This window comes from Nicotiana attenuata, chromosome 12, assembly GCF_001879085.1.
Source record: "Nicotiana attenuata strain UT chromosome 12, NIATTr2, whole genome shotgun sequence".
In the NCBI taxonomy this organism is placed as follows: Eukaryota; Viridiplantae; Streptophyta; class Magnoliopsida; order Solanales; family Solanaceae; genus Nicotiana; species Nicotiana attenuata.
This window is the reverse complement of record NC_032000.1, coordinates 33234696-33262431: the sequence shown is the minus strand read 5'-3', so window position 1 is coordinate 33262431 and position 27736 is coordinate 33234696. Positions and strand designations below refer to the sequence as shown.

The 27736-nt window shown below is 38.1% G+C and overlaps 1 protein-coding gene across 1 annotated transcript; it reads left to right on the top strand.

Annotated features, from left to right (window-relative positions):
• Positions 4690 to 5448, top strand: LOC109236014. Its single transcript, XM_019402249.1, has 2 exons — positions 4690 to 4944; positions 5089 to 5448. Exons 1-2 carry the CDS (start codon positions 4690 to 4692, stop codon positions 5446 to 5448), a joined length of 615 nt encoding a protein of 204 aa, XP_019257794.1.

Below are 27736 nucleotides of genomic sequence, written 5' to 3'. Positions count from 1 at the left end.
TTTCAGTGTGTGAAATCTGTGTGAGTGAAGGACTATGAGACCTCTTATATCGGCAAAGGGTGAGGGAAAATTCTATTGAACGAATGCACTCTCTAAAATTTAGGAGAAAAAAGCGTCTTTTAACAGAAAATGGACAGTTGTTGGGATAGCTGCCCATTCAGATATTTACTTAAGATATTTTAGTACTTTATCTCTATTTTAGAACTTTCTTAACTACTAAACAAAAAGATTCCTTCATTTTCTTATTTCTTTTACCCCCCCCCCCCCCCCTTAAGGTTTCTGTTATTACCAATAGCCACAATCCAGAGAATTACACTTATAACGAAACTGAAATGCCAAAAACAGCTGACATTTCACAATCAATCCAGAAATTGACTAAACTTATGCAATTAGACTGATTATGCACCTAATTAAAGTATGCAAGCAAAATACTAGTTTAGACGGATTTAGGTATTAATCTGGCCCAAAAAAAAACAAAGGGACAAAAAGAAAAGAAGAAAGGTATTAATCCTAATCAGTTTCTTCAACAAAATCGTTCAATTAGCTGTTAACTAAATCATGCAAAACCAAACTTAAATCCTAAGCATCCTGACAGATTTTTCCAACAAATCGAAAATCATAGAAATCAAAGAAGAAGGAGACAAACAAAGGGCGGATTATTACCTAACTACAACAAGAAAAACTTTGACAAGTGCTTGGCCAACCACGAAGTCCGAATCTCTCCGAAATGATCCGAAAGTAACAATAATCGATTGTTCTTGGCAAGAACAATCAATTAGCATAAGTTTCGAGCCAAAACGGGTCTTGAAACTTCAACGAAAAATCAGAGAAAAAAGAAATAGATATTTTTTATATCCAAATTCGAGAACATTCGGTGGGGATTTTAGGGAAGATGACAATAGTTTGATGATGAGGGGAGGTTGAGGAGTACAGGGTGTCGATTTGGGCATGATTGGGGCCATTTGTATGGTGGCCACCGGTGGTGATTTTGTGGCGGCTAGGGTTCTGAGGGAGCGAGAGATGAGAGATGAAAGATGAGAGATGGGAGAGGGAAATGAAGGTCAATCTCTAGGTTTGGGGGGGGGGGGGGAGGGTTAGGACAGTTATATGGGTAGGGAGTGGGAGTTCCCAGCCGTTGGATCATAAGAGATCAACGGATGGGATTATTCAAGAACAAAAATGGGGTCGTTTGGATTAGTTATAAGGACTCGACCGGCCTGGGGTTTGGGTTGTGGTGGAGTTGGTGATTTTGGGCCAATGCTTTTTGCCCGTTTCAAACAAGACCAAATAAAACCTTTTTTTCTTCCTTTTCTTTTCTTTTCTTTGATTTTAAAATCTAATTAAATTAATTAAAGTCCTAAATTAAGTCCTAAATCAATCTAATTTGTAAAATTAAACTTCTTATATATTTATACTATTTACATAATTAATCAATCTTAAATCAACAAAAGAAAGTTACTAATTTAACACTAAGAGCTAAAAATGTAAGAATGAACATCATTTTTTGTGATTTTTATTTTGATTATACAATCAACTTATGTAATTGGCTTCTAAATGCAGTTAAGAACTACAAATGCTATGTAATGAATATTTGGATATTTTTGTTAATTTCTATGATTTTAAATTGTTGAAATTGCATGAAAAATACAACTAAATGCAAACAATTACCAAAAATTCCTACAAATTCTATAAAAACTAAAAAAATTTAAAAAAAACTATTTGTGAAATTTTGTAGGAATATTCTAGTCGGGCAAAAATCACATGCTCACACTGCTTGTTCAATAAATCCATACACTAATGTAATATTAAAGCTGAACCCTGCCCCTCGATGTTTGATCTCACTGTGAATTAGCTGTTCTGCCACTTTCCTTCTGTTCACCTCATATAGTTGAGGTTTTCACAAAAGCCATATCCTTCCTCCTGGGTGCTTACCTAAGTTTGTAGCGAACGACTCGTCTTGACAAAGATTAAGAGAAGCTTTCTGTGCCTTAGCTCTCTTTATATTTGTTTCCATAAATCCAAACAAGCCAACCCTTAGATTATGGATAAACGATTCATTTCTCTGTTTATCTGGCTTATTCAGACCTCTGGCATTCCAGAATCCGATCCTATCCATTAGGGTTGGGGTTTCCCCCACCCTTTCCATGTCATGGTCCTCCCTCAGCTTCACCAGTTCACCTCCTCCAGGGCGAGGGGGTATAGCTATGCCTTCATTCTTGCTTTTCTGGTCTGCTAAAGCAGCAAAAGAGTTCCTGTATTGATTTGTGGCTCTCTAATAACAATTCCTCTTCTTGCATTGCCTCTTCTGTCGTAGAAATTTTCTTTTCTAGGCATCACCATCACTTGTTTCCCTTCCCTTTGCTTGTTTTTCTCTACATCAGTTTCCTTTTTGTTCAACACTGTGCTGCTTTCTTTGTGATCTCCATTGCTTGTCTCCTCTATCCCAGTTTTTGTTTCTTCTTGCCTTGCTGGTGTCTTGTTGATTGTCTCTTCTCTGATGTGTTTTCTGCATTCCTTTAGTTCATGCCCAAATTTTTTACATTTGGTACACAATATTGGCTTCCATTAAAATTCCACATCTTGTTCCACAATGTTACCATGCTCGTTTTCAAACACAATTGTAGCTGGAAATACCTTATTAAGGGGTACTTCCACCAATACTCTAGCAAATGTCATTTGCTCCTTCATTGTAGTAGCTTTATCTGCTTTCAAGGGGTTTCCAACCAACCCTAGAATTTTTGCTAAGGCTTGTTTTCCCAATACTTCACACTCAGTCCCGAAAGTCTGATCCATACTGGTATGTTGTCCATAATCTCTTTCTTTGTTTCTATTTCTAGCTACCATGGCTTAACTATAACAGGCTTTCTGTCGAACATCTAGACTCCATCTTTTACTACTTTGGTGCGACTTTCAATTGTGTGAAATCTGACCAAAATTACTCCTCTATGTACTTGTGAAACTTTATCAATTCCCAAATCTCCCCAAATTCTGTTGGAGTATCCTTCAATGATTGTTTGAGGTGGATTTGATCCCAACACGTAGCATACTACCCCTGTTTTCCAGTACTCCACTTCCTCATGGATATCCTCAAAAGTTATTTCACATTGCTATTTATAGGTGTTTCTCGTTTCAAATCCTCTCCTTCATCCACTGGAATATTACCTACAATCTTACTCCATGATGGTCTAGCTTCTAGGGTTTGAGTCTTACCCTTTGCAGCAAATGCAATTGCTTCCTCCTGCGCCATATCAGCCCACGATCGTCTGCTTATATCACTCCGCCCCTCCACAATTTCATTATGTGTCTTCGCTGGTGTTGCTGTTGGCCTTGAAGTTGCCGATACTTGATCCATATCTAATGGTACAATTCCATGAATAGCGTTCAAACGTCTCACTTTCTTCGAATCTTCTGTCTCAGGAACACCTTTTCCTCCTTGATTTTGGCTAGGATTTACCACTTGAGTGCTTTGCCCTCTCGCTCCAATTTTCGATTTCCTACCCATGTTCAGCGTTAGTTGAGAGGAAATTTCATTCTAGAGAGAGAAAGTTGGTTTTTTATGGCATGTATTTACGCTATTAGATGATCTAAAAAATAATTACAGGTAGCTAATAAATACATGAAATAAATAACTTGAAAAGAAAGACAAATAATCTGTTACATCAAATTAAATTCTATTAATAGCGTAAAATAAGTTTTAGACGTCAACGTATATAAATTAAATCCAATAATTATTTTTTCTCTTTCTGAGCTCTTCAAGAGAGTCCTGAGGAAAGAAAAGAAGGGTGAAGAAAGTGGTAGAAAATGTGGAAATTATTTTCAATTTCAAATATCCTATATATCAAGACTAGGTATTTATTTATCTTTGTAATTGTATAATTGTACTGAGTTGTATAATTGTGTGCTGAGTCAGTGTTAGTTAGCGTTAATACACAGATGGGTTAGTTAGTGAGAATGTCACATGTATAGTTGTATAATTGTGTGCTGAGTCAGCATTAGTTAGTATTAGTTAGCGTTAATACACAGATGGGTTAGTTAGTGAGAATGTCATATGTATATATATACTGAACAGTATCGAGTACATTGAATAATAGATTTATTTTTCACATTTTATCGGATTCTTCAGCATTTCTCTTTCTTTCTCTACGAGCTTCTTTTAGAAGCTTCAGAATCCTTCATTGAAGGAGGTGTGGAGCTCGATTCTCATCTAAAATCTCGACATGGTATCAGAGCGGAGCTTCTATTGACGACCACGCCTTCTCTCGTTCAGTTGTTTCTAATCACTAAGCAATCTAGGGTTTTTCCTTCATCAGTCAGAATTTGGGGAAAACCTAAATCGAACACACGCAGTGACGATTTGTTGACAAATAGAAGAAATCTCAACAACACGAGGATCAATTCAACTGTTTTCACAAAATCCCTATGGCAATCACAGAGTAGACTGATGAAACAGCCACGACCGCGACAACACAGACGGTAATTGATGCTGGTAGCCCTCTCTACATACGTCCTTCTGATAGTCCTGGTTCTACACTAGTTCCGGTTCCATTCGATGGAATTGGATATCGTTCCTAGAGAAGAAGTGTACTCAGAGCTCTTTCAGTGAAAAACAAGTTAGGTTTCATCAACGGAGATAGTAGAAGACCTAATGTAACATCTCCACATTTTCGTCAATGGGAAAGGTACGACGATATGGTCACCTCTTGGATCTTAAATTCTCTGTCAAAGGACATCACTGACAGTGTCGAATATGTGAATGATTCTGTTGAATTGTGGAAAGAATTGGAGGATCGATATGATCAAACAAACGGAGCTAAACTGTATCAAATTCAGAAAGAGATCAATGATTTGAGTCGGGGTGTGTTTGATATCATTGGGTACTACACAAAAATGAAGAAAATCTGGGAAGAATTGAACACTCTCAGTGTCAAAACTCATTGTAGTTGTGTGTGTACCTATGGCGCGAAGGAAAGTATGCATAAGGCAGAACAAGACAGAAGTTTGATATAATTCCTAATAGGACTCAATGAAGTTTACACGGTTTTTTGGGGAAGCATACTCATGATGAATCCTTTGTCGTCTATGGCATAGGCATTTGCTCTTCTGATACATGAGGAAAAGCAAAGGGAATTTAAGCCAAGAAACCAACTAAATATCGATTCCACAGCATTGAATGTCATCCTAGGAGGAAGAAACTTCAAGACAAACTACTCAGCTGGGACTGGAAATGAAATTACAAATAGTAGACCCCGACCTTTCTGTGGCTATTGCAAAGGACAAGATCACACTAAAGACAAGTGCTATAAGCTGCATGGATACCCTCAGGGATTCATTCAAGGACCACAACAGTGCAAGCAAATTTCTCAAGGATATAACAACAATATAAGTTCAACAAAGGAAAGAATGCCATGGCTAATTAAGTCACAAATGTGGAAAGAGGAGAAGAATTGAATCATCAAGAAGAAAATCAAGGCATGAGCCTCTCAAAGGAACAATACGGGCAGATTGTTAACTTGTTGCAGCATTTTCAAATGGGAAATACTGGAGAGAATGCAGCAAGTGCAAACATGTCTAGTGGAGCGTCAATGAACTTTGCAGGTATGATTGCTTGCACTTCTTCAATTAATTTTGATAATCCATCATGCAAGTGTTTTAGTGCAAAAGCTGACTTATGGATATTACATTCCGAGGCATCACACCATATGACTTTTAACAAAACTCACCAACAAAACATAGTAAGCCTACCATATCCTTTGTTAGTTAAATTTCCAAATGGTAACAAAGTCAAGGTAACTAAAATTGGAAATGTATTCATGATACCTAAGATTGTTCTGTATAGAGTCTTGTTATTCCATCTTGCAAATTTAACCTAGTGTCTATCAGTTCCCTAGCAATACATCTCAAATGCATTGCATCATTCTCTAACACTTCCTGTCTACTGCAGGCCCCTTCACTGAAGAGGCCTCTGGAGATTGGTAAGTTGTATGATGGGCTGTACTTCCTTTGTTCTAAGTGCTTGAAGAAAGGTAGTCTCACACCTGAGAAAGATTGTGATCTTCCTTGTTTTTCCATTCATGCTGATGATGTAAATACTATACACTGTCTATCCCAATCTTACAATTCATTTCCTATTGTAAATAATTCCATCTGCAACAGTAATAATAAAGACAGTGTTCCTAGTTTGCATTCCAATACATCTCTTAGTGATAATGTAGACCTGTTGTTGCATTTAAGACTTGGTATGTACCCTTTAGTAAAATGAAAGGAATTCATACTATCCCTGTAACCTTTTCTGCCAAACAACCCTTCATGTGCAACATTTGTCCTATGGCCAAACAGTCCAGATTACCTTTTCCCCAGAGAACAACTGAGACAACTTAAAACATTAAAATACTCCATGTGGATTTGTGGGGCCCCTATTATGTGGCCACACACAATAATTTCAGATACTTCCTTACTCTGGTAGATGATTATAGTAGATCCATTTGGACACATCTCTTGAGTTGCAAAAGCAACGCCCTACAAGTAATAAAGGCTTTTGTGAGCATGGTGGAAAACCAATTCCAAACCACTATCAAATGTATAAGGTCTGATAATGGTCTAGAGTTCACCAGCAATGAAGCAACCTCTTTCTTTCAATCAAAGGGAATAAACCACCATAAGACATGTCCTTACACACCACAACAAAAGGGAGTGGTGGAAAGAAAATATAAATATCTTCTTGAAGTGGCTAGGGCACTACTTTTACAATCCAAGATACCATTGAAATATTGGGGAGAGTGCATACTCACAGCAACCTTCCTCATTAATAGACTTCCAACTACTCCTCTAAAGAATAAGTGTCCTTTTGACTCTTGTACAAGAAAAAGCCCAATTATTCTCACTTGAGAAGTTTTGGATGCTTGTGTTATCCCACTGTACCAAAGCCTCTCAGAGATAAATTTGAACCAAGAACTACCCCACATGTCTTTGTAGGATATCCTTTTGGCACAAAGGGGTACAAGGTGCTAAGTCTAGCTAAGAAAATACATATCTCTAGAGATGTTTCCTTCTATGAGTCAATCTTTCCATTCACTTTCAACTCTACTGTAAACAACATTCCACCTGTCTTCCTAATGCACCATTCACGGATAATCCATCTGATCATACTGATGTTTGTATCTCCCACAACATCAATGATCAGGAGAACACTAACTTCCTATGTCCTGATTTATTATGAGGCACTTCTTCACCCATCTCTTCCTCAATGAGACACAGGTTCCAGCAGAACACATTCAAGACATAACTGCCCCTCAACAGTCACTGGAGGAACCACTGGTTTCTAGAAGGTCTCATAGGGAACATAAATTGCCTTCACATCTAAATGACTATGTTTGCAATATACCAAACCTAAAATGTAATTCTAACTTCTCTTTACATGCCATGTTTTCCCATAATAACCATGTTACTTCTGATGCCCTACATCTTAATAGTCAGCACATTGTAAAGAATATTTGCAATGATAGAGAACCAACTTCATATGAAGAAGCAGCTATGTACCCTGCTTGGCAGAGTGCCATGACACAAGAATTTGAATCATTATATTCTAATAACACATGGGATTTAGTCCCCTTACCTAAAGGAAAACAAGTTATTGGGTGTAGATGGGTGTATAAAGTCAAACATAGAGCAGATGGTAGTGTAGAAAGATACAAAGCAAGGTTAGTGGTAAAAGGGTATACTCAACAAGTTGGTGTAGACTACACAAAGACTTTTTCTCCTGTGTTCAAGATGACCACTGTCAGGTCTCTCATTGCCATAGTAGCAAAGAAGAAATGGCAAATCTCACAACTGGATGTGAACAATGCATTTCTCCATGGAGATTTGCATGAGGAGGTGTATATGCAAGTTCCTCCAGGCCTTGAGGTACAATCTCCTGGTTTAGTTTGCAAGTTGAACAAGTCTCTTTATAGACTGAAACAGTCAAGCAGACAATGGTATGACAAATTGCTGAAGTCCTGTATTCAAGGAGGTATACACTCTATGCATGACTATTCTTTATTCCACAGAAAATAGGGGTCTTCTATTGTTTTTGTAGCAGTGTATGTAGATGATGTGTTGCTCACAGGGACTGAGTCTGAAGAGATCAATCATCTTAAGGCCTTTCTACATGACAAGTTAAAAATTAAAGACTTAGGACAGTTGCATTATTTCCTGGGATAAGAAATCCTTTATAAATCAGATGGCATCATCATTTCACAAAGAAAATTTGTTTTGGACTTGTTGAAGGAATATGAGTGCCTTCATTCTCCAGCCTTGACTTCTCCCCTGGATCCTACAATAAAGTTGAAGGCAAAAGAGGGGGCTTCATTGTCTGATCCTACCTTCTACAGAAAGCTAGTTAGAAAATTAAACTTCCTCACTAGCACTAGACTAGACATAGCATATGGAGTCCAACATCTCAGTCAATTTATGCAAGATCCTAGGGAGCCCCACCTACAGGAAGCCTACCATATGTTGAGGTACTTAAAGAAGGATCTTACACTAGGACTATATTTCAGCAATGCAGATGATCTCTCACTAGTTGCCTATTATGACTCTGATTGGGCAGCTTGCCCGGATTCTAGAAGATCAGTGTCTGGCTATGTTGTGTTCTTAGGTGGCAGCCTCATCAGTTGGAAATCCAAGAAGCAAGAAACCATATCTCTCTCTTCAGCAGAAGCAGAATACAGGGCCATTAGAAAAGTTGTTGGGGAACTTGTTTGGCTGACAAGACTGCTTGAAGAACTTACTGTGTCAATTTGTTTGCCAATACCTGTGCACTGTGACAGCCTCTCTGCCCTACATATTGCTAGGAACCCTGTGTTTCATGAATGGACTATGCACATTAAAGTAGATTGTCATTTTGTGCGTACAAAACTTCACGAAGGACTCATCTCTTTGCACCATATTGGCACTGGCCAGCAACTGGCAGATGTACTTATCAAAGCTTTCACTGTGATCAAACACTGCTCTGTTCTTGGCAAGTTGGGTGTGATTTCCTCACATCCAACTTGAGTGGGGAGACTAAGTATTTATTTTATCTTTGTAATTGTATAATTGTACCGAGTTGTATAATTGTGTGCTGAGTCAGCATTAGTTAGTATTAGTTAGCGTTAATACACAGATGGGTTAGTTAGTGAGAATGTCACATGTATATATATATATATATTGAGCAGTATCCGGTCATTGAATAATAGATTCATTTTTCACATTTTATCGGATTCTTCGGCATTTCTCTTTCTCTCTCTACGAGCTTCTTCTAGAAGCTTCAGAATCCTCAATTGAAGGAGGTGTGGAGCTCGATTCTCATCTGAAATCTCGACACTATATATTGGAACGCAATGTATATATGATAAATAATATAGAATAAGGGAGTCTATAAAACAGTTTGTCGGGGAGATAAGATAAGGTGGTGCAACTGTGATAATGCAAAGTAAAATTTCTAAAGAATCAAGCCAACAACACAATCTTTCTATCCTGGCTTCTTTTTATCCAATCCAATCGAACCGTTTCTTGCAGAGAACATGTCTCTTTATTCATGTCGTTTTTGATAAAGTATAGTATTAATATTTTATACTTACATTTTTAGTGCTTGGAGAGAGAAAAGTGATAACAAAATAGAGATATGTATGATGGGTTTCAGGGAGGGTGGAGGGGGGGAGATGTTCCAACCAATATAAAAGTTATTTAAAAGTTAACCACATATAAATAATGCTAGTAATTATTAATGTAAATAAATTTAAAAATTTATGATATATAATCTACTACAACCGATTAAAGTACTACATTAATTGTATAAGAATTTTTTACACTATTACTAGTATATACAAAACTTTAATAACATCCAAATTGAATGTTCAAGTACAACGGCAAATTAAGTTCATAGACTAGAGTTGTAACTCTTTGTTAATATAGCTTTAATTTCGGTTTCAAGATAGTTATTAAATGTTGGTGGGGAGAGAATTGAATTGAGTTTTGTCGTTTACTATAATAATAAATTAATCAGCATTTGACATTTTCTGATAGGTCTCCTTCTTAGGTTATAAAAACACGTACTCCCATTCCATATATTCCCGTTAGATGTCGCCATCTTAATCTGTAGTGATAAGGAAAACAATGAGCCAAGAACAATTTACATTATGAACCTAGTATAGTAGTAAATTATGGCGGTATTAAATGATGTATTTTTACCATTGAGAACTATATTTCTTCTTCCGAAACTACTTTCAAGTTCTCCTCCTTATGGATTTAAGTGTAAGGACTTTTTACACCAACAAGTCATATTTATGTAGTGTAACAATTAGCATATCTTATTCTTATCATAACCGAGCTATAATTGGTGGGCAGGTCCCTATTAGACAGTTTCTGATTAAATAATAAGTTATATACTGAGCCTATTGTGGCCGAGTGCCAATGAGCGAACCAGAATGGCCGAGTAGTGATTTAGATACCGAGTCTAGTATGGCCGAGCGCTGCGAGCCTACTATTGCCGAGCAGTTACACCTACCGAGCCTTATAGGGCCGGATAGCTATTTTACTTGCTATATTGAGAGAGTTGAGTTAGTATCAGCAGGTAAGCATATCTTCAAATCATCTTTAACTCCCAATTACTTTTAGCTATTATATTATCAGTTCAATTTCAGCTTTCAGTTATTATATTGCCTTACATACTCGGTACATTATTTCGTACTGACGTCCCTTTTATCGAGGACGCTACATTTCATGCCTTATAGACAACCGGATAGACCTTCCCGGTAGACAGATCCAGACATCAGCTTGACTGGTAAGCTCTACTTCCCCCGAGTTATCAGGTCTAGACTTTGGAGTTTATTTTGTATATACAGACTTGATGAGCAGGTCGGGACCCTTTCTAACCATGATACAGTTCTATTATCTCTAAAGTCTTGTAGACGAGTCCTGTATATTTTGTATGTCAGTATTGTGGCCTTTCTAGCTCTGTGTACATGTACAGTTTGGTATTGCTGGTTGTAGACGTTCATGGCAGCCTCGTTGGCCTTCACAGTTATGTACATGAGCTTATGAGTATGTTTACCCCTCAGATGAGAAAGACGTTATTTTCAGATGATTCAGAATATGGCCTCGTCAACCTTGATTGATATTGTCAGCTTGCAGGTAGGCCTTGTCGTCCTAAGTTGAGAGCTACCCCTCTAGAGTTCACAGTTACAGAGTGGTTTGTCGCCCTAAGTTGAGGGCTACCCTTCCAGAGTTCACAGTTAGAGAGTGGTACAGTTGGGCCGAGTATGGCATCGGGTGCCGGCCACACCTCCCTAGGTTTGGGGCGTGACACTTATTTTTAAGACTGTAAATTCCATGTAATAGGGATTTTAAAGAAGGCTTATATATTAATATCCTTTGAATGTGCTGGTAATGTAGAAAATTATTTAGTTGAAAATGTATATAACATAAATTCTTTTCTTGTTACCTCACCTTCCGAGAAATTAGCTAGTATTGTGGTTTCAATACGTAGTAGCATATCTTAGAAACTTCATTGAAAGAAATTAGAAGTAAATAACTGATAACGATAAGGGTCCGCAGCCCCTACCAGATGGTCCATTCACCAAACGCATATATCGCTCAACTTTTGATTTCAAACTACAAGTTAAGTCAATTGCGATGACACTTGTAGGTAAACACTGATTAAACTTGGATAGCAATTATATATACTATTTCCTTTTGCATATAATATTTATGTTGAGTCATCCATAACGGCAAAGGAATAACTGACTTGGTCTCTTTATATTGTTTGAACAATTTTTACCTCATTAACTAACTTTTCATATTACGTTAGACCCAAATTCTATTTCTTTATCAGTTTATGCATGTATGTTCAAGTAGAAATTTTCGGTATGATTGACGCAACGTGGCCTAGGGTGCAACCTGTATTTAGCTATTTTTCGGTCATGAAATTTAAAACAAATTATTATTATGAATTTTAAAATTCGACAGGTGAAGTTTCATAATAATGTCATGGAAGTTTAATTGAGCTGCAACATGACTATTTTAATTTGTGAATTTTATCCCTTCACCGCTAGTGGGTTATTAATAAAACAACACATGAAGCAGTAGTAGACATGGCAGAATCTGATCCACCTCGAAATGCGTTCCCCCACCCACCCACCCACCCACCCCTGCTCCCTCCAAATTAACAAAGCTATAAGCTGCAGCAGTCGATATATATCATGATAAAACTTGCATACACGTTAAATAATAGAACTAACGGTTAGTAAATTGTATTTGTAAAATAATTTTGGAGAAGATAAAATAATATATAAACAGAAATGTAAACGAAACAGAATTTAATTCGAGTCCACTGAATTCACAGTGTTTCCTTAAAGAATTTAATCCCCTCCTAGTATCCAAGGTTGTGGATTATTTTCTCCCAGGATAGAACGAATTACACACTGGTGTAGCGGTACTTCAAATTCCAGTGTTTCAGCGAACACAAAGATCGGCAGCAAATCACACTTAGTGTTGCTTTCTTTGTAGTTAAAACAATGCAGAAGAAAGGAGGAGAACTCAGAAATTCGTATGGAAAATCTGAGAGAATGGATAACTTATTTATAGCCCCAACCTGTTGAGTTCAAACGAAGAGAGGTCAGTTAAGTAAAACGGCCATAACGTAAATGGCCATTTACTCAAGTTGAAACGGGCAGAGGAAACGTTTTCCGTTACAAAAGACGGATGGGCAGAGTCAATGAAACGGATAATTTGGATTATTAATTTTCCGTTACAAACACAGATATAATATTACGTTAATATTTACTATTAACAAATAAATTTGGTCCAAAAAATTAATCGATCATTTGACCAAATCTGAAGCCGAAGCCGAGCCGAGCGAGCAAGCGAGCGACGACGGCGCGATGCTTGCCTTCTTCTTAACTCTTTAAGAGCTAAAAGAAGAGCAATTGTATATATACCCATCAAGAACCTTTTCCTCTTCCAATATGGGACAATGTCTTGTCAAGGAGGAAAACTTAAATTTTTATTTTCCCTCCATTTCCCATTCACCCTCTTTTAAGCTTATTTTAGCTTAAAAAACTCAACTATCCCCCACATGAATGGGTAATGGCTATATCAAGGAAATATAAAAATACTGTGTGATTCGCAAGCAAGGATTAATCGCATCTGGATAAGTAGGTTTCCCTTTGAACTTTCCGTAGTGAACTTATGTCGGATATACTCGGTCAATCGGTAGATTTGATATCTTTGAACCGTCGAACTTTGGTGTATACCTAGACAACCATAAGTCACACAATTAACCCTTAACCGTCTTTGATTCTCATTGTTGTGTTCATTTCAGCCATGAACACCGCTTGGTTTCATAAGTGCGTAGAGAACTGGCCTTACATAATTCTCCTTGAAGCGGCTAACACTTCACACTTGCATAGGTGATTCCTAAACGTGTCATCCAGTAGATACGCTATTTGATATACCCCGTATCAAATTTAGACATCATTAAAAAGACTTAATGTTTTATTCTTGGTACTGAACATTGTCTCATCACGAGAATGGACCAAAATTTTAGTTGACAACGTTGAACGTCATTAATGACTTTGTTTGATCTCCTTGAACCTAGATCTTGGGATCTCTAGTCTTCTAGGTAGAGTTACCGCCACAATGACTTGTTATCGGCCATAGTTCCATTCCCCTCGTTGATTTCTCAACTACCTCTCTAGTTAGTCCTTTTGTAAGTGGATCCGACACATTATCACTTGACTTTACGTAGTCAATCGTGGTAATTCCCCTAGAGAGTAGTTTCCAAACGATTTTATGTCTTCGTCGTATATGACGAGATTTACCATTATACATAACGCTCCTAGCCCTTCCAGTTGATGCTTGACTATCGCAATGTATGCATATTGGTGACAATGGTTTGGGCCAAAATGGAATGTCTTCCAAGAAATTCCGGAGCCATTCAGCTTCATCACCGACTTTATCTAAGGCTATGAACTCAGCCTCTATTGTAGAGCGGGCAAGACAAGTTTGTTTGGACGACTTCAAAGATACCTCTGCTCCACCAATAGTGAATACATATCCACTTTTGAAGTTGAACCGGTGATCCAATTTGCATCACAGTATCCGTCAATCACCGCAGGATATTTACTGTAGTGCAAAGCAAAGTCCTGGGTATGTTCTAAATATCCCAAAACACGTTTCATTCCATCAAATGAGATTGACCTGGATTGCTCGTGTATCGACTCAATTTACTTATAGCACAAGCTATATCTGGTCGTGTACAATTCATGATATACATTAAGCATCCCATATAATTCAATTGTGATATGCTTTGGCCTTTGCTCTTTGCTAATGCAAGATTCACGTCAATTGAAGTCTTTGCAACTTTAAACCCTAAGTGCTTGAATTTTTCAAGTACTGTCTTAATATAATGAGAATGTGACAATGCCAGACCTGGAGGAGTCTTATGGATCTTAATCCCCAGAATTAAATCAGCAACTCCCAAGTCATTCATATCAAACTTGCTAGTTAGCATACGCTTAGTCACATTTATGTTGGCAATGTCATTACTCATTATCAGCATATCATCCACATATAAGCAAACAACGACTATGTAATTTGGAACATTTTTAATGTACACACATTTATCACATTCACTTATCTTAAAATCATTTGACAACATTGTTTGGTCAAATTTCGCATGCCATTGTTTGGGTGCTTGTTTTAGTCCGTAAAGGGACTTAGCAAGTCTATATAACTTCTTTTCTTTACCTGGAACTACAAACCCTTTAGGTTGTTCCATGTAGATTTCTTCCTCCAAATCTCCATTTAAGAAGTCCGTCTTAACGTCCATTTGATGAATTTCAAGATCATAAACTGCAGCTAATGCTACTAACATTCGTATGGACGTAATTCTTGTAACTGGAGAGTATGTATCAAAGTAGTCAAGACCTTCTCGTTGTCTATACCCTTTGACTACAAGTCTTGCCTTATATTTATCAATAGTGCCATCATCTTTCATTTATCCTCTTAAAAATCCATTTAGAACCCAAAGGTTTATTTCCAGGAGGAAGATCAACCAATTCTCATGTATGGTTGTTCAATATGGATTCTATTTCACTATTGACTGCCTCTTTCCAAAATAATGATTCCGAAGAAGACATAACTTCTTTAAATGTTCGAGGCTCATTTTCCAATAAGAAAGTCACAAAATCTGGTCCAAATGAAGTAGACGTTCTTTGACGTTTACTACGTCTTGGATCCTCCTGATTAAATGTACTTTCTTTTGTTTTTTTTCGAGGTCGTTTAGATCCTTCACCAATCAACTCACATTCCTTTTTATACGGATATGTATTTTCAAAGAACTCAGCATTATCTGATTCTATAACCGTATTATTATGAATGTCGGGATTTTCTGATTTATGAACCAGAAATCAATATGTTTTACTATTGGTCGCATATCCTATGAAAAACTGTTTTCGGTACTATTTTTACCCTTTTGGGTTTAGGAACTTGCACTTTTGCCAAATACCCCCACACTTTAAAATAATTCAAGTTAGGCTTCCTTTCTTTCCATTATTCATATGGAATGGATTGTGTTTTTCTATGGGTTACTCCATTAAGTATCCGGTAAGCCATAAGAACGGCTTCCCCCCACAAGTTCTGCGGCAAACCAAAACTTATCAACAATGCGTTCATCATCTCCTTTAATGAACGATTCTTTCTTTCCGTAATCCCATTGGATTGGGGCATGTAAGAGGTCGTTGTTTGATGAATAATTTCATATTCTAAACATATTTCTTCAAAAGGAGATTCATATTCACCACCCCTATCACTTCTTATCATTTTGATTTTCTTGTTAAGTTGCGTTTCAACTTCATTTTTGTATTTCTTGAATGCGTCTATTGCTTGTATTTCTTGAATGCGTCTATTGCTTCATATTTACTATTAAGTAAGAAAAAATAGAAATATCGAGTACTGTCGTCAATAAAAATTATGAAATACTTCTTTCCACCGCGAGATGGTATTGACTTCATGTCGCAAATATTTGTGTGAATTAAGTCTAAAGGATTTGAATTCCTTTCAACTGACTTATTAGGATGCTTAACATACTTAGATTCCACACATATTTGACATTTTGATTTGTCGCATTCAAACTTAGGCAATACTTGCAAGTTAATCATTTTACGCAAGGTTTATAATTGACGTGACCCAAACGTATATGCCATAAATCATTTGACTCAAGTAAGTAAGCTGAAATTTTATTATTATTATCAACAACCATTACATTCAGCTTGAAAAGGCCCTCAGTGAGGTAACCTTTCCCTACAAACATCTCATTCTTACTTATTACAACCTTATCAGATACAAAGACATATTTAAACCCGTTCTTAACAAGAAGTCCAGCAGAGACTAAGTTCTTTCTAATATCGGGAACATGAAGAACGTTGCTTAAAGTCACCACCTTGACAGAAGTCATTTCCAGAAATATCTTCCCACATCCTTCAATTTTGGCCGTTGCAGAGTTTCCAATAGAAAGCGTCTCTTCGGGTCCAACGGGAGCATATGTAGCAAACGCTTCTCTAATAGCACAAACATGGCGAGTGGCTCCAAAATCAATCCACCACTCCTTAGAATTTCCCACCAGGTTGCATTCATAAAGCATAGCACACAAGTTATTAACATCTTCGTGCTTTTCAACCATGTTTGCTTGACCCTTCTTCTTGTCTTTCTTCGGAGCATGACAATCTGTAGATTTGTGTCCAGCTTTCTCACAGTTGTAGCAATTTCCGTTGAACCGCTTCTTGCTTGGGTTGCTTTTCGGTGCAGAAGCCTGCTTCCTCTTTCTCTTATTTTGAGGAGTATCCTCAACAAGTTTGCTCCCATTATTGTTGAGTTTTCACGGCCTCTCTTTTCAGCAGCTTTGTTGTCCTCTTCGATTCTCAACCGAACAATAAGATCTTCAAGCGACATCTCCTTGCATTTGTGTTTCAAGTAGTTTTTGAAGTCCTTCCACAAAGGAGGCAACTTCTCAATCATCGCTGCAACTTGGAATACTTCATTGATGACAGCCTTCAATGAAAATTTTGTTAGTAAAAATACTAAAATTACTACTTTCAACATCAGTATTAATTCGACTTATACCTTCAGCAAGGAGATCGTGATAGTCACTTGCAATTCCTGGACTTGAGTAATAACAGACTTGCTATCTACCATTTTATAGTCCAAAAATTTAGCGGCAACAAATTTCTTCAACCCGGCATCTTCAGCTTTGTATTTCCTTTCAAGCGCAATCCGCACTTATTTTGACGTCTCCACACTACTGTAGACGTTATACAGATCGTCCTCCAGTCCGCTAAGAATGTAATTCTTGCACGGAAAATTAGAATGCTTCCATGTCTCAATCACGAGAAAACGTTCATTCTCTGGAGTTTCATCGGGCAGAATAGGAACACCTTCCTTAATGAACTTCTGTAGACTTAAAGTCGTCAAGTAGAAGAACATCTTTTGCTGTCGCCGCTTGAAATCAATCCCGAAAAATTTTCCGCACTTTTCTGCCGGTGCCAATGCCGGTGTTGTTCGGCTTGTCGATGCATTGGCAGTCACCATAGGAACAACCTCGTTCCCGTTGTCATTCATCATTTTTGTAAAAGAATGACACAAACAAACGTTAACATCACGTAGATTTTAATCTCCAATGGAGTATAAAACCACAAAGGTTTTAGTCTCCAGAAACAGTGAGTATAACACAAATATAGAAAATAGTTAAATTCTTTAAGCTTGTTAGTAAACTGTAAAATAATTCTGGAGAAGATAAAATAACATATAAACAGAAATGTAAATGAAACAGAATTTAATCCGAGCCCACTGAATTCACAGTGTTTCCTTAAGGAATTTAATCCCCTCCTAGTATCCAAGGTTGTGGATTATTTCCTCCCAGGATAGAACGAATTACACACTGGTGTAGCGGTACTTCAAATCCCAATGTTTCATCGAACACAAAGATCGGTAGCAAATCACACTTACTGTTGCTTTCTTTATAGTTAAAACAATGCAGAAGAAAGGACGAGAACTCAGAAATTCGTATGGAAAATCTGAGAGAATGGAAAACTTATTTATAGCCCCAGCCTGTTGAGTTCAAACGAAGAGAGGTCAATTACGTAAAACGGCTATAACGTAAATGGCCATTTACGCAAATTAAAATGGCAGAGGAAACATTTTCCAATACAAAAGACAGACGGGCAGAGTCAATGAAATGGATAATTTGGATTATTAATTTTCCGTTACAAACACGGATATAATATTACGTTATTTACTATTAACAAATAAATTTTGTCCAAAAAATTAATCGATCATTTGACCAAATCCGAAGCCGAAGCCGAAGCCGAAACCGAAGCCGAGCCGAGTGAGCGACGACGACGACGACGCAAGGCTTGCCTTCTTCTTAACTCTTTAAGAGCTAAAAAAAGAGCAATTGTATATATAACCATCAAAAACCTTTTCCTCTTCCAATATGGGATAATGTCCCATTGTCAAGGAGGAAAACTTAAAATTCATTTTCCCTCCATTTCTCATTCACCCTCTTTTAAGCTTATTTTAGCTTAAAAAACTCAACACTAATTAGTGGTGGTAAAATGGAAAAAACCAAAAGTTATCCATCCATATTATGCACACAAAAATGAGTTGGTTATAAAAAATGAATAACTAATAGGTTTAACTTTTATATTTACAAAGAGTCAAATTGAGATTTCCTCAAGTTTGGAATACTGTGAATTCTCCCAAAAGTGATTCTATTCAAGAAGCCATGGATAATAGGAATATTCATTTTATCCGCCGGTTAACCAATTTTCTATCTATATTAAATATGGGTCGGGTCAGGTATGTTTTTCATTTTTGTACTATCTGTTTCCAACCCGCCTATATCTGACCTGGCCCGCCCGTTTGCCACCCCTACAACTAACGAGTCCGGAACCAAAATATGGTTCTTTTGGACTCAAAGAACGAAAATTTGTGGGGAAAAACTTAGTGACCAGAATATGTATAGCATTTTTTGGAACCACGCTATACTTTAACGGTCGTTTGGCCAGTTAAGTATCCAAAAAAACACTATATATATAGCGTTCTTCACTAATGCTATACATATTAAGTGGGCCCAAAAATAATTCTTCTGTGCGTAACTGACATCACAATAATTCAACTGGGTATAGCATTTTTTTAAAAGATTATATACCTCAAATAATTGAACCCCGGACTGGTTTTTGCCTTATTTAAAGAGGTGAAGGATTTTGTAAAAATCCATTCATAAACATCTTCAAGTGTTCTGAAATTTTTTTTTGTTAAGTTGTTTTGTATTTTGTCATAATGCCTGAAGAGCGAAAAATTAGGGTTTCATTATATTAGGGGGGGGTGAGGTTGTGGTGGCGATTAACTCGGTAAGCTATAGTTTATTTCCACAGTCTCATGTTAAGTTGCCACTTATAGTGGAGTACGATAAATTGGTATCGTTGATATGTAAAAAAAATGAGTGTGAGCAAACATTTGGTGAATCTTAAAATAATCGGAAGATATCCGTATTTTGTGACTCCGCAAGGGGTTGCTTGTTATGCTGAGTTTAACATCGAAGATGATGAAACTCTGAGAGATTTTTTGGGGACTCCGGATGAATACATGGAATTTATTGTGATAAAACTGTAATGTACATCAAGGCTGAAGACGTTCGCAATAATGAGGTTACGCAAAGTAGGGAAATCCCTCAATCATTGGGTGGTTATTTTGGAGCAGTTTTAGCCAAACAGGTTCCAGCTGAAAGAGTTTGGCCGGATCTAAACTTATCTCGACGGGTGAATGAGGTGCGAGGAAATAATTTCTCCCCTAGTATACATAATCCACAAGCCGAGTAGTAAACTTCAATTTTCCTTTGTGTTACGATGTATATTTTTGTGTATTGTATTTGTATTAACACTCATATATTCCACAGGGGGTACCGACCAGATATGAATTTTACAAGTTATGAACCAACGGCCAGTTGGAATATGCCTAGTTTTGGTGTGTTGGATCATGGTGGTCCATCCGGGAGTCAGCATCAACAAGATAATGTGCATCATGGGATATCAACACATTATGATTTGTAAGTGAATATATAAAGTTATATGTATTGTTTGGAACTCATTATTTCTTTGGTTGTGAAGTGAAAACGAGCAACTTGATGGTCCTGTCCTCACTCAATTACCCGAAGACAATGTATTTACTCGGGATTTGGCAGATGCACAGAGTCAGGAAGAGAATAGTGATTATGACAACAATGCCGATGAGTCTGGAAATGACACACCCTTCCCTAACGAGGGTGATGATGAGGAAGAAGAGAATGTCGAACCTGATTTAACGAGGGAGCATGCTCCACCTCCCGTTAGACCAAGAGTGTACGAGTCCCATGTGTCGTTTCATTCAAGGCATATTCCCTACCTTGATCATTTGCCAAGTACGCCAGATGTGGATACCCTCACAAGGGATATTGACAAAATTCGGACAGCAATGTGGGATGAATCTAGACCAACGGTGCTGTCAAAGGGCATGCTTTTTCTTGATAAGGCGCGCCTAAGCAGGGCGGTGAAAATGTACAACATAAAAGAGTGTCGTGAGATGACGGTATGGGAGTCATCTCCAGATTTATACAAGGTTATTTACCGAAGATGGTTTACGGGTTGCAATTGGATGTTGCATGTGATAAAGAAGAAAACAAATATGTGGAAAGTGGGTAAAAACATTGGCACCCACAATTGTGAAATGGACACATTAAGTGGGAATCACTTTAACTTGGATGTTGCCTTGATTTCTCTTGTCTTGATTCCACACATTGAAGCTTCCATAAGGTACAAGATCAAAGAGTGTATTACATCCATCCACTAGGAATATGGGTGTACTATTACTAAAAGAAATGCATATCTCGGGCGCAAACGTGCATTTGAAATTGTTTATGGTGACTGGGATATGTTATTTGCATTTCTACCCAGGTACATGGCCGCATTGCAATACTTTAACCCCGAGATTATTGTTGAATGGAAGCTTGAGTAGAGTGCCGGACCAGAATATATATTTAGATACGTGTTCTGGGCATTTAATCCAGCAATTGATGGTTTTGTGCATTGCCTGCCGGTAATATCCATAGACGGTACTCATGTCTATAGAAAGTATGATATTAAGCTGTTGATCGCCGTTGCAGTAGATGCCAATGGACAAATATTTCCCCTAGCTTTTGCCATATGTGCCAATGAAAGCCAAAAGACGTGGACGCTACTTTTGAACCACTTGAAGGAGCACGTTGTCAAACAATGTTCAGGTATTTGTCTAATATCCGATCGGCATGGCGGTATATTAAGTTCTATAGAGCATTTGCCTGAATGGCAGGAACTGTATGCATACCACCATTATTGTGTGAGGCACTTGCAGGCCAATTTTTAGAAGAAATATCCCAACAAGGAGTTGCATGATTTAATGTGAATGGCTGCAACTGATCACCAGCAGTGCAAATTCAGGAGGCGCATGGAATCGATCGGGCAGGAAAATGAAAGAGCCTACCAATTGTTGATGCGACATGAGCTTGACAAGTGGACATTGCATGCGGGTGGTGGCAAACGATGGGGAACCCTGACTGCAAATGTGTCAGAGTCTTTCAACGGGTTATTGAAGTCTACACATGGATTGCCTGTCACTGCCATGATGCGAATGTCATTCAAACAGATGGCGGAGAGGTTTGATGAAAGGCATAGAGGTGCATCGAAATTGATGGAGAGGGGTGCTGAATTTATGCCAACACCAATGAAAAGATTTGAGAAATACAGGAGGCGAGCACATTGGCATTCATTTTTATAGTATTCCAACGAGCGAAATATTTTTGAAGTTCGCACCGCTATCCATCAAAACCGGGGGAATAATATACACACCATAAATGAAGCCAGCAGGTTGTGTTCTTGTGGAAAATGGTCCATCTACCACATGCCGTGCTCACATGCCATCAAGTGCTTTCAACCAGGTTTAGGGCCAACCAACTATGTTGATAAGCAATACAGTGTTGCTGCATACTTAAACACATATAGTGGGCAGTTGCAGCCAGTGGGTGCTGAGCATTATTGCTCGTCGGAACCATTTAAAATGGTGTGTAACAAGGACTATTTGCGTAAGCTACAAGTGCAAAAAAGAACGCGTATACGGAACCAAATGGATGTTGGTGATACCGTTTATGCGCGTAAATGTGGCATATGCTCGCAAACAGGTCACGACGATCATAAATGTCCTTCAGTTGGTTTGGGTGGCGGTGGTAATCCAACTCCTGGTGGAAGTTCATCTAATGTTCCCAACTATCAAGGATACACGTAGCGTTATGTTTCCGTAATGTATTTGTAATAAGTGTATGTACTTGTTGTCTTGCAGAATGTATAAGAGAAAATTATGCTTCCATTGCTGTTATATCTTTTTGATATTTAACATTATACTTCAGTACAACAATCTAACATAAACCCATTTAAACAAAACAAAACAATTGCCATTCGCCATTATCATCGCTGTCTGGCACTATTTCATTGTCACTGTCTTCAACTTCTTCGTCAATATCGTGTATGTACCCTTTGAGATCGAGGGCATCGTAATCAAGGCCCCAGTACACATTTCTCGCATTTCATCGCTATCATCAAGAAGACCACTTGCTTGATTTCTACAACAATATGGGACACCTACGTCCAACGTCTGTGGTAGAAACTTAGGTAGTCCCTCCCACTCGACATCTTTTGGGAAAATAGGATAATCATTGTCTCTATGCAATTTATCATTTTCTAATAAATCCCAGTACTGATCCTCCGTTCCTCTCAAGAAGTTAAGATCATCCATTGCATGATGAACAGCAAGTGCCTTTTCCATCTTTAGAATCTCTTTCATCAGATGCCTAATGACTTATGGTTCATCTTTGTGTGTGTTTGTTTGGAAGGCTGCAGACAGTGCTTGTGGCACAACAAGCTCGTGCCAGCGATATAGTACTTCGTAATCACACTGTTTTGAGTAAAGGGGAACCCATTGTAGTTTTTTGCCCCAAATTCGCATACCTTCAGGCTTTGTAGAATGCAATTTGCCCTCAATAATGTGCCCTGTGACTTTGAGATCAATGTGTCCTAAGCGCTCATCATCCCGGGCTCGCTGCAATGTCTGGGCAGCCAAATCTGTAACCTGCCTGCCATAGTCGTTCAAAGCGGCCGCTCCCTCACCGGCATGCTTCTGCATCTGCAATCCCAGCTAGTGGAACATATGTAGTCCAATAACTTGCACAACATGTAAAATATTAATTGCGAAACGGTAATGTTAATGTTATAACTAAGTATACCAAATAACATACCAGCGCCTTATGCCTTCCGGCGTATGGAACGAACCGACCGCCAGTGCGATGAACGAGATTCCCGATGATAAGTCGGGTAATGCTGTAGTACCAGCCGATATACGCATGCTCACCATCCATAAGATGGGCTGGAGGGGGTGGCGGAATCAGGTCACGCCGCTAGTCCCAAGTCTCGATCTGCGCCTCTAGCCATGCCTTATATGCCTGGTCAACCCTCGAACGATCATCCCGCTGGTAATGTGTCCTAACCTAAGCGGGCGGTGGAGGTACATGATGCAGTCGACCAAACTGGCGAAGGACTCGCTCGGTGGCATAGTGCTCGACAATATCGAGACATATCAACGGGACGGAAGAGCTCCACATAAGTCGCCCGGTCGAGCAATAGTCGGGCAAACTAGCTATTAGCTCGCCGTTGTATGGAGTCCAAATGAACTATCACGTAAAATCAGGAACCGTGAGTATACAAAACACATATCTAACACAGGCCAAGTGAACTTATGTATAGAATTACCTGCGTGTCCTCCAGCAAATTCAACAAATCTCTGCAATAGGGGAGATTATGTCGAGCCTCGTACTCGCATCCGTATCCCTGCCTCTCAACCCACCTTATAGCCAAACGGAGAAACGGTGGAGGAGGTGCATCCTAAGCTATGGGTGGTAGAGGTGGATGAAATTGCAGGAACCGCTCCCAGGCTGTAACACCTCAGACTTTAGACGGAGTCCCGCATCGGCAAAACATAAGAGGAATGTTGGGTATATAAGTTAACAAGCCTTAGACCCTAGTGACGCGTTTTAAACCCGTGAGGGCCTAGGCCTAGAGCGGACAATATCACTAGCAGGCTAGGCTATTACAAATGGTATCAAAGCCACTCTTGGGTCAGCCTTGTCGATGGTGGGTCAGAGTTCAACTGAGTTTAGGAAAATCCCATGCGGTGGGGCAAACCTCAGCGAGGACGCTGAGTCCATAAGAGGGGGTGTATATAACACCTCTGGCTTTAGACAGAGTCCCGCATCGGCAAAACATAAGAGGGATGCTGGGTATATAAGTTAGCAAGCCTTAGAACCTAGTGATGCGTTTTAAACCCGTGAGGGCCTAGGCCTAGAGCGGGAAATATCACTAACGGGCTGGGCTGTTACACAGGCCAAAACCTAATATACAATTTGGACGTAAAATTTAAGGTATATTTTTATGATGTATGTCATAATGAAGAGAGTATTTGACTATGTTTTCACCTGCAGCAGCGGCCTAAATCCTGCGAGACACAGCAGCAGCATAAATCCTGCAACGTCTCGCTGGGTGCCCATGCATGCCTGATACATCTGCGGTACAAGTAACCAAGAACAGCAGCACCCCAGCTGTGCAGATGTAAATCATCTAGCTGCTCAAGATGATGAAGAAATCTCAAGCTGACTAGCTTTCCCGAAGTGTTCGGGAACAATACGCCTCCAAACATAAGCAGCATCAACGACCTCGTGTACTAGTTAATATGAAGCTCTGGTGTATCATGAGTAATATCATCATGCATGGACACCAAATGCAGTTGGATGGGCGTCAACACAAGACGACTAGCCCCAACCAATACACCCTCATCCTCTAGCTGGAAACCGGTGAGCCGCTGCAACCTCTCCAGGTACTGAGCTCCCGTATAATCTCTCATACCTTGTGGCAAAGCAACAACAAGTCCATCAACCGGCAGCCCATACAGGACCTCCACGTCCTGTAGTGTGATAGTGGCCTCGCCAATGGGCAAATGGAATGTGTGCGTCTCTGGTCGCCACCGCTCCATCGAAGCCGTGATCAACGACCAATCCAGCTGCCGCTGCCCGATCCCAATGATCCTATAAAAACCAATATCCTGCAGGCGTCTGACTACACGGGGATGGAGCTGGCGGTCCCTAAGAAAGTCCCACACATCGTCTATTCTCCTAGAACGTAAAGTTTGGGCCAATAACTCCCCCTTCCATATGTAGGAAGACCTATGCTCGGCCTGTAGTTGTAGTAGCTCTAGGGAGGCAGGTCCCGGATGCAAGGCGGAACCTCCATAACGACTAGTGTAAATTGAACAAAATTAATTATATTATTTTTCTTTTCCAGTGCTTAAATATATTGCAATACCTTGAATATTAAATTTTATTCGATATTTTTACTATATTGCTAATTAGTTTGATACATTTTCAATATTATAATTTTATATTTTATATGTTACTTTAATATGTTAGTTTTATTATTTTATATGTTAGTTTTATAATTTATATGTTAGTTTTATGATTTTATATGTTTGTTATTTATTCACCTATTTTTTACTATACATGATTTAATTATTAAATATTCACATTTTTGGTTCCGGACACAATATTTGAGACCCAGTAGCACCAATGTATCCTGAATTCTTATGTTCATGATGAGAAAAGTTTTCCGATTTTTCACTCAACAGGTCTGTTATTTTATATGTTAGTTTTATTATTTAATATGATAGTTTTATTGTTTTATATGTTTGTTTGTTTGTTATTGACTTATTTTTTACTATACTAAAATTAAATAATTGTCATAATTATACAAGATTTAATTATTAAATATTTACATTTCGGTTCCAGACATAATATTTGAGGCCCAGTAGCACCAATATATCCTGAATTCTTATGTTCTTAAGTTTGTTGACTATAATTGGAGATAATTTGTGTTTGAACTATCAACTTTTTGACGTATTTTTGCGAATAAGAGATACTTAAATAATTAATTTCTATAACTACAAAGATACTACGCTAAAGGGCACTACGCTTTACTACGCTAAAAGGTCACTACATTACAAATACGAGCACTACACTAGGCCACAAGATACCACTACAGGGAACTAAAGTAAAAATTTATCCAGTTTACTAGTCTTTTAGTAAATTAATAATATATAATGGATAAAAATAATAAATCAATTTAATCACAAATAAACACGAAATTACATATACCATAGTAAAAAGTAACTAATTATCATTTTTTTAACAACTAATAACAATTTCTGTATTTTATAAAAAATAGCACACTAATACTGTAGTCCGGATAAAAACAATAAATTAGTTAAATCACAAAACAATCACAAAATAACATAGAGCACATAAAAAACAACTAATATGCATTTTTTATACAAGTTTTAACAAAAACTAAGTCGAAATACCTCAATTTTTTTAGAAAGTCGAAGACTTTATGATTTTGAGCCGAAACAAGCAACAACGTCCGAGATAACGCCTTAGCTAGCACGTGGGACCGAGAATCTTTACTTTTTGTTGGAAGGGTGGGCTCCACTCAAACTTTTTTGGTTTAAAAATTGAGGGAAGGAGGGGGGGGACTGTTTGTTTTTTAAATTTGGGAGGGGGGGGGGACGATTCTGTTTTGGGGGAAGGGAAGGAGGCGATATATTTATATCTATAGCGGCTTTTGTTAAGAAGCTATATATAAAAGACGCTATATATATAGCGTCTTAACAAAAGACGCTATAGCTTTTCGCTTAAATTAATTCAAATATAGTGTCTTTTTAAAAGACGCTATACTTAACTGGCCAAACGACCGTTAAGGTATAGCGTCTTTTAAAAAGATTCAAAATATATTTTGGTCACTATATTTTTTTCCACATATTTTTGTTCTTTGAGTCCAAAAGAACCACATTTTGGTTTCGTACTCTATAACTAACCCCTTAGGCCTCATCCCCACTTAACGATTGACAGGCACTACTAGAAATCCGTCAAAAATCGACCAAAGTTGGTCAGTTATGGCCAAATACTGACCAAAATGCCACCATTTACGTGTGGACGGTGTTTTGACGGTCGGAAAAGAATACCGATCAAAGTTGGTCGGAAATTACCGACCAACGTTAGTCGGTTTTTTCTGACCAAAGTTGGTCGGTATTTTAATTATGTAATCAAAAGATTCACCATCTGGGAATCGAACCGGGATGTGTACTGTGGCAGGATACTATTCTACTACTAGACCATTGGTGCATTTTGTTTTAAGATTATCTTTTTTTATTTATTTATACTCTTTAATTGTATTTTCGCACGAAAATAACCGATCAAAGTTGGTCGATTTTATTAAAAAAATAAAATTACCGACCAAAGTTGGTCGATTTTTTAAAATGACCGGCCGAATTAATCGATCAATTTTGGTCGGTTTTTTTAATACTAATTTTTATATTTTAATTGAAAAACCGACCAAAGTTGGTCGGTTTCTTGAAAAATAAATTTTGCGGGACTCAAAAATAGTTTCCCGCATTTTTGCGCCAAAGAATACCGACCGAAGTTGGTCGGTTTCGTAAAAAAAAATTAAAAAATAAAATATTTTGAAAAACCGACCAATTTTGGTCGATTTTTTGGTCG

Excerpts from the sequence above, each read along its gene's own strand:
- LOC109236014 (XM_019402249.1), top strand. The coding sequence starts at position 4,690 with ATGGTCACCTCTTGGATCTTAAATTCTCTGTCAAAGGACATCACTGAC. Across the intron at positions 4,945-5,088 it reads TCAAAACTCATTGTAGTTGT|GCATTTGCTCTTCTGATACA; the intron begins GTGTGTACCTAT and ends TCTATGGCATAG.